The 12,166-nt window shown below is 34.8% G+C and overlaps 1 protein-coding gene across 1 annotated transcript; it reads right to left on the bottom strand.

Moving 5' to 3' along the window:
* Positions 1–1,109: 1,109 nt before the first annotated feature.
* LOC125256591 (protein disulfide isomerase CRELD1) lies at positions 1,110–12,150 on the bottom strand. Its single transcript, XM_048172708.1, has 6 exons — positions 12,024–12,150; positions 9,402–9,656; positions 9,238–9,321; positions 9,004–9,099; positions 3,816–3,956; positions 1,110–2,507 (listed from the first exon to the last, which is right to left on the bottom strand). Exons 1-6 carry the CDS (start codon positions 12,076–12,078, stop codon positions 2,287–2,289), a joined length of 852 nt encoding a protein of 283 aa, XP_048028665.1. The 5' UTR covers positions 12,079–12,150; the 3' UTR covers positions 1,110–2,286.
* Between the last annotated feature and the right edge of the window lie 16 nt (positions 12,151–12,166).

Here is a 12,166-nt window from a genome sequence, read left to right as displayed (position 1 = left end):
GTCCAAAGAGTGTTTTACAGTGTCCTCATAAAAGTAAATTTTATATCATATACACCACTGTTCAAAAGTTTGGGGACAGTGAGGATTTTTTTTAATAATTATTTATTCTTTTGAAGGACACATTCAATTGAAAAGTGACAAAAAAGTTTCTGTTCTTAAAAACATCACAGTTTCCACATAAATATTAACCAGCACAGCTATTTTCAACATTTCTCACTATCAATGTTCCTTCAGCAGCAAATCTGCACATTAGAATGATTTCTGAAGGATCATGTGACACTGAAGACTGGAGTAATGATGCTGAAAATTCAGCTTTATACATCCAAAGAAATCATGTTATTTTTAAATTGTAATAATATTTTATCATATTACTGTTTTACTGTATTTATGATCAAATCCAGCCTTGGTGAGAATGAGACAAAAACAAAAACTTATTGACCCCAAACTTTGAACAGTAGTACGGAAGAGGATTAGGGCCAAGCAATAATAAAAAAATAAAACCATCTCTAGATTAAAGTTGTTAAATTTCGAGAAAAAACTCGTTAAATTTCGAGAAGAAAGTCGAGATAAAATGTTGAGAATAAAGTCATTAAATTACGAGAAAAAAGTCGTTAGATTATGAGAACAAATTCGTTAAATTATGAGAAAAAAAGTCGAGATAAAATGTTGCGAATAAAGTCATTAAATTACGAGGAAAAAGTCGTTAAATTATGAGAATTTAATGACATTTTTCTCATAATTTAACGAATTTGTTCTCGTAATTTAATGACTTTTTTCTTGTAATTTAATGACTTTATTCTCAACATTTTATCTCAACTTTTTTCTCGAAATTTAACGAGTTTTTTTCTCGTAATTTAACGAGTTTATTCTCAAGATTTTATCTCGACTTTTCTCGAAATTTAACGACATTTTTCTCATAATTTAACGAATTTGTTCTCGTAATTTAACAACTTTTTTCTCGTAATTTAACGAGTTTATTCTCAACATTTTATTTAGACTTTTTTTCTCTAAATTTAATAACTTTAATCTCGAGATGGTTTTATTTTTTTATCATTGCTTGGCCCTAATCCTCTTCCGTACAGTAGCGTATATTTAGTATGCTAGAAATAAGCATATGTAGACATCACAAGTCTCTTGTACAACTGCTATAAGCAATTCACCCAAAAATTCCCATAATAAAAACCAGCTCACTATATTCATTTTGCCCTCAAAGTCTGATCAAGAACAGTGTTATATCACGTTACACCTAATCAAAACTTTTCTTAACCAGTTAGTGCTATGCTAGTAGGATAAACTGTTAGTTTGCTACCTGGAGGCTACTTAAAATCACAAACAATTCAATTACAAATGACAGCAGAGGCCTCATTTTATAAACTGTGCATACACACAGGTTTGAACTTGCGTAGTAGGCCTATGATAAAATCCACACCAACGCTCATATTTATAAAAATGCTCTTTGATGTGGAAAAGTACTTAGTGCCACCTCAGGGTCTAAGCAGACGTAGCCTACACACATTTCGTTGTGGCAGAGAGTCAGAGTATTGCAGGTACTTGGAAATTAAGCAATTCTTGCCGCTCGCCATTCTCAGGCGGAGATCTGAAACCATTCAGCTGTGCACAATTTCAAGATCCATTGGTCCTCACTGGAGAACACAAGATCCAGGGGGCGAGGTTGGATCCAGATCCAACTCCTCCCACTTTACATATCCCTAAACCTATCCATCTCCGCCCCCTGGATCTCGTGTTCTGCAGTGAGGGTCTACTGAGATCATTTGCGATTTATAGATTTCACATCTGGAAGAGAGGCGTTTTTGTGCGTTCGTTCGTTCTCTGAATCACATGTAAGCACATTTGAGAAATGATGGTAGGATCAAATGTAGGACGTTTTCTAAGCAACATTTTATAAATTATATGGTTCGAGGCCCTTAATATGGCCCCATGTTCATCCAAATCATATTCCCGATACAGACAACTAGTGAGTGGAATGAAAACTACTTTGTTGTTTTTTTGCTGTAGCTGTCATTTTATAAAAGCAATAAGCCACTTTAGGCCATGTGTTACTGTAAGAACCACTTATGCAATGTAAAATTACAGTAATGGATGGCCTCTTGTGGCTCATTGCTTTATTTTAACACAAAATGTTGATTATAGCAGCTTCATAAGGCATTTGGCTTCCTTGGGCCATTTAGATGACAACATACTGTCATTTCACTGTGTAAGAAATGACCCAACTCAAAAATAGCAAACATCAATAACTGCAAATAACTTTCCAAGCCCCTTTTGTATTTATCTCCCCTTCAAGATGGAATTTATCACTCGGTCGCTCTTATCAGAGAGCCAGTATCCAGCCATGGCCGCCACTGCCCCCATAAAGATGGAGGTGAACACCAAGTCCCCTTTAGCCGCCAATGTGGCTAATGCGCACAGAACAACACCGAAGAACATCTGCTGCAGAACCTCGATTTCATCCTCCTGAATGTCATCAAAAAGACCCTTATCTGCAGAAGCTGAGAAAAGATACCGGAAGATGACATCAGTGAATTCAGAAACATACAAAACATTTCAATCATGCAATTTAAATACAGTTGATGAAAAAGAATACAGATCAATAAACATCACTTCAGAGGACATTTACTTTTTTAAATATATTTATTTATTTATTGAGAAAAACTTGCACTTATGAATTATGCACCGTAAGTGGAAAGTGCACAGGAAAATGTATTAATAAAGTAACTAAAGTTCAGTTTTATGTAATATGTATATATATATATATATATATATATATATATATATATATATATATATATATATATATATATATAGTAACACTTTAGTGCACTTTAGTCGAATTCTCACTATTAACTAGTTGCTATTTAGCATGCATATTAATAGGATATTGGCTGTTTATTAGTACTTATAAAGCACATATTAATTCTTTATTCTGCATGACCTTATTCTACATCCCTTAATCCTACCCAATCCTACCTTACTAACTATTAATAAGCAGTAATTAGGTGTTTATTGAGGCAAAAGTCATAGGTAATAGTTAGTTAATATTATACACTAGTCTAAAGTGTGACATATTTTATAAATGTATTTTTGGTAACACTTTAACATTAGTTAGTTTCAATTGTAAACATCAGTTAACTACATTACTTAAAATGAATTAACAATGAACAATTCTTGTACAGCATTTTTTAATCTTAAAGATTTACTATTTTTAACCTTAACATTAGTAATTGCACTGTGATCTAACACAAACAAACAATGAACAACTTTATTTTTATTAACTAACTTTAACACAGGTTGATAAATGCTGTAAAAATATATCTTATGCTCATAGTTGTTCACTAATGCATTAACTAATGTTAATGAATAATAACTTTTCACTTTCATTTAGTAGCATGTTGGCTCCCAAGACAATAAGGTTGCGTGTAATACAGGTTTAGCAACTCGTGAACACAAACATGAATCAATTCTCTAATATTATGTAACAAACACAATACACTTTTACACAGAGTTACAGGAAACTGCAACCTCTGTCTTTTGGGACAGATCTAGTTCAGCGTTTGAAGTACACAGCAGGCCTTTATAGCTAACTAAAGCTAAAACCATAAAAACTATACAGACAAAAAAAGACAAATATATTACTAAAATTAAATTGAAAACCAAAACAGAAATATATATATATATAAAAAAAAAAAAACATTCAAAATATGAATAAATCTATAATAGTAACTTGAATACATCACACAGATAACATCTCTGTTATTTGATATCTGTGAGTATGAGCCTCAAATGATGTCCCAGCTGACCTGTCGTGTGGATCCTCTCACAGGTGTTGCCCGTGCGTGTGTATCCGTCTGCACACTGACAGTGAAAAGAGCCCTCTGTATTCACACAGAACACATTGACACCAGGACAGGCCAACACCTCCTCACCGCACTCGTCTATATCTGCAGAAGAGACAAAATACAGCTGCCATTTCTGAAACACAGAACTGCTAGACAATGATAGAATTATTCTTGCTGGAAATGCTTCTTATAGCCACAAGATGGTACCATTTCATGCAGAGGAACTCATTGTGTCACTCATTTTTCAAGCTTGATATACAACAGTAGCAAACGCTCAAACTGAAACTATAATATATTTTAAATTACTTACTCCTGCTATAAATACTATGTCAATTATTCAGCCAAACAAAGCAGATGGGATTTATAAAAGGAAAAAGAGATAGAAAGTACTTAGAAGTTCAACTTTATTCAAAATTCTGTTATTTTTATTCTTACATTTACAACAATGTTTGTACAGCCAATGTTTGCAGAATTTAGCTGACAAGAATCTCAAATGTCAAACTTTTGTGGACCTTCATTCTCAGGTTTGTTCTCAAATTACTTTATTAAAAAAAAATTACAAATTGAACTTTTCTCCACAGCCTGCAGCATTTTAGACTCATTCCAGAAATGAATATCATGCATTCTCTGACTGTGCCACAAAGCTTCTGTTCACAAACACCTCTAAAGTCACCATGAATTCAAAATGGACAATGTCTATTTGTTTATGGAAATTTAGGGGGTCAACGGCATCTATATTTCTGGGGGGCCAACGGCATTTGACTTTGCATTTGCAGTGGAAAGCAACCGCTCCGGGAGCGTAGTAAAGTTTGTTTTAGGTTTGATATTCTCTGCATATTCGCCTAGGGCTACAGGGAACTAAAGGGAATGTCTGCAAATTTCACTCACAGTCCAAAATATAAACGTTCAATAATTTATTGCAATGAACGATATTTTCAAGTTTATTTTATTTTATTTACTTTAATTACTGTAACTCACCAAAAGTGTCCCCATTTTCCAAAGGTTGTAGAGACACCAAGGTAGACACAGAGGTACCAAATTTGAGCTAGTTAGAGGGGTTCGGGTGTTCTCCCCGAGAAAATCTGCATATGTGCATTTTAAGAATTCTGAAGGCCAAAAAATGGATAGGAAACAGCTTTAAAACCATATCAGTGGTCAGTAGATTATCTGTCAATACCTTTGTCAATTCATTCACAATATGTACACATTCATTATTAATCTTAAACCCAATATGACAAAAAATGGCTTGGTTAAGATTTCTTGTCTCCTCACATTGACAGTTACTAAAATTAGATGAATGTTACGTAAATTATATAGGTCAATTTTCAATTCAAAATGGAAAAATTAGTCAAAAGTTTATTATTTTTGTCATTTCTTTCTTAAAATAGCTGTCAATTATGCAATGTTTAGTTTAGCTACTTATATCATATCTCACACTTTATGACCATTAACAAATGATGGTGCTGTGCAATATCCGTGCAGCACTAAAATGGAGTTTATACTATATTAGGAAATTAATTCACAACCTTTATTATATACACTTCGGAAAAACACAGAGGTCCGGTCCTCACTGACCTCATAGCTGGCTACAGCCATGGTTGTAGTACATTCCTAGTGGCCAGACAGGCTTACTACATATGAGATTTTGCATTATTCACCAGTAGAAAGTAGCCAAAAACCCTTTTATAAAAAAATAATTGTTTGCTGTAAACACATGAAGAGAGGTACTGGCACAATGTCACCTGTAATAAGTCAGTCTGGTCAATAGGAAAGTACTACAACCATTGGAACATTAAAAAAAAAAAACCTTTTGGTAATTTATAGTAATTTTTCTGAAAATAATTGTGTACTGTACATACAGTCAAACCAAAATGTATTCAGACACCTTGAACATTTCATTAATACAGTTTATTCACTATAGTTTAAAAAATGGTAATAAAATATGACAAGATCTCAGAGTTAAACAGTCAGAAAAAAAATAATCTTAACCCTCAGGGGTCTGAGGATTTTTGGGCCCCTGGAGAAGTTTTGACATGCCCTGACATTTGTGCTTTTTTCAGTTGTTCATAAACATATTAATGGAAAAAGTGTCATTACACTGAATTCAGCACAAACTAGGCTACAATAATATGTGAGGAACATGTATGTACATGTTTGTGTTTTTGAAGGAATAACGTTTATGCGTGGTTATTGAAAAAACTAAAAACTTAAGTCACTGAAATAAAGCCAAAAATATATATATTAAATCTGTGTTCACAAGACTTCTGGGGGTTGTAGACTAGAGTTTTTGGTTCAAAATGAGGTAAAAATTATGCTGCCTGCTTGTTCATATAAAACAATAGAGAGATTTAAATTTTGTAAGACACTTTTTGTCAAGAAACACAGTATGTGTGGAGGCATGAATCGTCATGAATAATGGGTGATTCTCACCTGAGAAGACAAAAGAATCGCATAATAATGACTTGCATAATAATGAGCTCTTTCAGTAAGGTAGGCTGTGAAAAAACCCTCTTTAATCATGTCTCCAGCTCATCATATGGTGTATGGAAATATGTCAGATAACACTTAAGCAAAACATGGTCAGGTCAAAGTGTCTGAATAATTTTTGGTTCCAAATTTTTATCAATTTTACTGGTAGTCCACTGTATGAAGAATTTTTAGGTATAATATGTCACAGTTTACTTTATTTTGCTATCCTCACTTACATAAATGAACTATAGTGTCCTGCACCCACTAGTAAAAATCTATCAAAAATATCTGAGTAATTTTTGGTTTGACTGTACATGAAGGGAGCTATTGTCAAAACATCACCTGTAGTAAGTCAGTCCTACCTTCTACAAGCTTTGGAATTTGAACATGTCTGTTTTTAAATGTTAAAAGTAATTTTGATTAATAAAAATTATACATTTTAACCACTTGGAGGAATTGGCATGTGGCAGACGTTCCCTTAGGCATCATGCGCCGGCAGCGCGTCAAAGCAATCTCATGTGTAAATATGCAGCTATAACGCACATAGGTGATGTGATTTCAGACGCAGTCATTTTCTCTTCTCTGATGATGTGTTTCTGGTGTGAGGGTGGGACAACCTGTCACTCACATGAAATCCACCAATAGCAAACCACTACCATCCAATCAATTCCCCATGGACAAAATCAAGTCAGGCCCTACATTTGTTCTTGCTTGAGAAGGCATTTCACTCAGATATACAAGAAAGAAAAGACGATTGCGACTTTAGTCTGAAAGACTGAAAGTGACGTGAAGCCAAGTATGGTATCCCATACTTGGATTATGTGCTCTGCATTTCACCCATCACAGTGTACGCACACAGCAGTGAGTATTGAACACACACACCCAGAGCAGTTTAACATGATTTCCCATTTTTACAGTTATATTTTTATGGTGCATGGATCACCAGCTCTCAATGTAAACTATATTATTATGCTTCCTTGAAGTATACAGTGGTGGTCAGAATTATTGGCACCCTCTGTAAATATGATCAAAGATGGCTGTAAAAATAAATCTGCATTGTTTATCCTTTTGATCTTTAATTCATAAACTTTGCAAAAATCTAACCTTTCATTGAAGAAAAAGAATTGAAAGTGGGGGGAAAGTCACATTATGAAATAAATGTTTATATCCAAAACACGTTGGCCACAATTATTGGCACCCTTTTATTCAATAGTTTTTGCAACCTCCTTTTGCCAAGAAAACAGTTCTGATTCGTCTTCTATAATGCCTGATGAGTTTGGAGAACACCTGACAAGAGATCAGAGACCATTCCTTCATGCAGAATCTCTCCAGAACCTTCAGATTCCCAGCTCCATGTTGGTGCTTCTTCACTTCAGTTCACTTCACTCATTTTCTTTAGGGTTCAGGTCAGGGAAATGGGAAGACCATGGCAGAAGCTTCATTTTGTGCTCATTGACACATTGTTGTGTTGGTTTTGATGTTTGTTTTGGATCACTGTCCTGATGGAAGATCCAACCATGGCTCATTTGAGGATTTCTAGCAGAAGCGGTCAGGTTTTGATTTTTTATCTGTTGATATTTGGTAGAATCCATGATACCATGTATCTGAACAAGATGTCCAGGACTTCCAGCAGAAAAATAGGCCCACAACATTAAAGATCCAGCAGTATATTTAACCGTGGACATGGGGTACTTTTTATCCATGTGTGCACCAAACCCATCTGGTGGGTTTGCTGACAAAAAGCTCTTTTTTTAGTTTCATCTGACCATAGAAGACAACTGAATATGCTGGAGATTGTTTCTGGATGAGAGCAGAGGATTTTTCTTGAAAACCTCCTGAACATCTTGTGGGGATGTAGGTGCTGTTTGATATTTTTTTTTTATCGCTTTCTGAGACTCAAGACTCAACTAATCTCTGCAATTGTCCAACTGTGATCCTTGGAGAGTCTTTGGCCACTCAAACTCTCCTCCTCACTTCACATTAGGACAATTTAGACACATGTCCTCTTCCAGGCAGATTTGTAACATCTTTAGTTAATTGGAACTTCTTAATTATTGCTCTGATAGTGAAAATGGGGATTTTCAATGCTTTAGCTATTTTCTTACAACTACTTTCTATACTGTGAAGCTCAGCAATCTTTTGCTGCACATCAGAACTACATTCTTTGGTTTTTCTCATTGTGATGAATGATTAAAGGGAATTTGGCCTTTGTGTTTCCTCATGTTTATACTCCTGTGGACCAGGAAGTCATGGCTGGACAATTTCATGTTTATGATCACCCTGGTGTGCTAAAAAAAATGTAAATATGACTGGGAATATACTTCAGAGATATTTTACTCATAAAAAATTCTAGGGGTGCCAACATGTTTTGGAGAAAAACATTTATTTCATAATGTGATTTTCCCACCACTTTCAATTCTTTTCCTTCAATGAAAGGTTAGATTTTTACTCATTTTATGAATTAAAGATCAAAAGGATAAACAATGCAGATCTATTTTTACAGTCATCTTTGATCATATTTACCAAGGGTGCCAATAATTCTGAGCACCACTGTAAGAAGTCTAATACTATTATAGTTAGTAGCTTTAATTTGTTTTATAGTTATAGTTATATTTTTCCTAGTTATATTTTACACTTCAAAGATTGAAAAACAACATTATCTATATGGACTAAAACTCACCTAGGCATCTCATGCCTGAAGATCTGAAACCAGGAGCACATTTCTTACAGCGGGCAGCTCCTCCACCCATACAGCCAATACAGGCCTTATCACATTCTGGAGAAATAATAAAGCAATATTTCATACTACAAATCAGAAAAGGAAAACAGTGTTATCAACACTGTGTAAACTGTGTCACATGATTAATCCATGTGTGTTAATGATAAAATACCTCTGAGGCTAAATCCCACTGACCTTTGCAGTCATAAGAGCCATGAGTGTTCAAGCAGTACGTGTTGTCGGGACACCGATCCAGATCAGTACCACATTCATCAATATCTGTCAATGTAAAAGAAGTGAACCTCATAATGCAATGGAGCATGAGGTGAATGAAGAGTACACTCTGTTGGTCATCTTACCCACACACAGGTTGTCATGCAGGATGAATCCGGTGTGGCACTGAAGACATTGGTCTTTCTCTGGCCCTCCACAGGCTTTACAGTGCTCTGAGCAATTCTGACCCAAAACGAGATGAAAAAGGGCCACGCAGAGCACAGCAGACAGGAAGAACATCCGTGAGGGTGACATCACTCTCCACTCATTAGTGTAACCCTCCGGTTGAGTGCTGTTAACAAGTTTAACTGGTATGGAAAAATTAAAACTCCTCGTGACATCTGATGATTTAAAACATAGGAATTTGCTTGAGGACAAAAATGTTCATTTCATTTTCAAATACCAACAGGAACTTTTAACAATTTTAAGGTGTGATCTTTTATCTGAAGCAACTAAATTATTGTGCATGTTATATTATTTAAGATTCAAGGCCTGGTTTCACAGAGAGTGGCTTAGATTAAGCCAAGATTAGGCTTTAGCTCAGTTATGACATTTAATTTTTTTTATGCTGTTTATATGGCGATGTGGTGTTTTTAATATGCTTTAAGACAAACCATGTGCAAATTCATTAGTCAACACCATTGCTGAGTATATTCTCTTTAAAACTGCAGTAAACAAAGACAGTCTCAAACCCATGGTTTAAAATCGCTGGTGTCCCTGACGTCACAAACTACCTTGTAACAATCACGTCAATGTGCCGGCGGGCTTTAGCATATCAAAAGATGTTTATCCCAGTATATTTTTCTGTTGATATGAAAAATTGGGTAGATTTAGCAATATGGCGGGTGTATGATCCATATTACGATGTTATGATAAACTATATGCCTTTCTCCACTGACGTTCTGAGTTGTTCAAAGTGTCATTAAAGATACTGATTGTTAGAAGGCAGCTGTGAATGTGAACATGGTTTGTGTAACATTGGCAACACATTATTAGCTGTTTGATATTGCAGTCGAGCAAATCGCTAATCTTATTAATTACCGTTATGTGTCCGACGTTGTAAAAAGTGATACCATTGTGCAGCGTTTATCTCAGTAAGTTGACCGAGTGGATCTCTGAGCTCGTGCAAGTGAGTGGAGGCGGGGCTAATTATCATATTCATAGATCCATGTATATTAAATGAGGCAAAGGTGTAGAGTTACATTCAAGCTATTTTAAGGCATTAAGAATTTTTTTTTCACAAGAAAAAAAAACGTTCAAATATGTAATTTTGGTGATCAAAGATGAGTTTTAAGTGATACAATTATTGACTACAGGGGGACTTTAAAGGGTAAGTTCCCCCAAAAATGAAATTCCTGTCATTAAGTACTCACCATCTGGAATATGCTGAGAATACTTTTTGTGCACAAAAACAAAACAATAGTGACGTTATTCAACTATTTCTTCTCAACGTAACATTAAAGTCGAACCACTGTAGTCACGTTGACTATTTTAACAATGTCTTTACTACTTTTCTGGACCTTGAATGATGGTAATTACTTTGCTTTCTATGGGGGATTAAAAAAAAACAAAAAAACTAAATTTTGATTGGATTTAATCAAAAATTTCTTTGTGTTCTGAAGATGAACAAAGGCCTTACGGGTTTGGAACAACATGAGGGTGAGTAATTAATGACAGAAATTTCATTTTTGGGTGAGCTTTTATAAATGTGCCTTAGAAAAAAAAAAAAAACACTACAGGTGTGCATCTTGTACTATGACATATTTTAAACATGCATTTTAGTCTGGGACTAGGCTTAAGCCTTGTCTGAAGAACTTCATGTTAAATAAATCAGGTTACAGCTTTTATCAATTATGATTTTAGACCTTAGCTGTTATTTCAGATAATTATTCAAAGTTTTATTTAAATTCTGTCAAGGATTACATTTATTAAATTAAATTAAATTAAATTAAATCAAATTAGGGGAAATGTTCTAATTTCACATTTCTATTACTGTACATTGAACATTCTTGTTCATTTTCAGACTGAGTTAGTTCAACTCTATTCAGTTTATTGGAGTGTGCGTATAAAGTTATAGCCTACAAAGTTTTTAATTGCGATATTTGTTTAGATTTGTAAAATCTTTTTTTTTTTTACATGATGAAAAGTACATATTGTAATGTTTCAAAACTAAATCAAAAGGCAAAACGCAAAAATTTAGATAAGTTCATTATGGAATTCGTATTTTAAATACTCACAAGACCCGAGAGTGATGGTTGGGCTGTCCGTAAAACCAGTTTTATTTCCAGTTTTTGCTTTTCAGCTTTAGGACGCAACAGATCTCTCTTTGTGTGCCGTTTGACGGTTCATTACAAACGCTACTATGGCGAAACCGTGCTTCATGAAAATTGTAAAGCTTGGCTCATGAAAATAAATAAGGCATCGTGACAGTCCTTCATGGTGATGGGTTGGCTCATGAATATTAAAAGAAGTCTTCATCATAGTAGCTCTGAATTGCTAAACTAACAACCACTTCCTATGAGAATCACAAATGGTTTGCCCAGCGCGGAGAAAAACATCACATAACACATGACTACGTCTACGTCGGATAAATGTTGCTTCAGGGTCATTCCGGATTTTTTTTATACTTACAACACCGAGAAAGACTGTTTTTTAAAATACACAATAAACAGTTAAGGTGAAAGAATTATTGTTTAGATCCATTATACCTGACTTTCGGGTCACCAAGTCTTTTTCTCTGTTTCTAAACTTCTCCTCAGTCATGAACGCGCAAAACCAGCGCAGCAGCTGAGGACGTCGCGCGCGCCACACACTGCGCTTATCAAATAACAGCGTGTATTTTTAGCAGTGG

The sequence above is a fragment of the Megalobrama amblycephala genome, linkage group LG21 (assembly GCF_018812025.1).
Source record: "Megalobrama amblycephala isolate DHTTF-2021 linkage group LG21, ASM1881202v1, whole genome shotgun sequence".
NCBI lineage: Eukaryota > Metazoa > Chordata > Actinopteri > Cypriniformes > Xenocyprididae > Megalobrama > Megalobrama amblycephala.
Note: the sequence above shows the minus strand (reverse complement) of the source record. Positions and strands in the feature narration are given on the sequence as shown.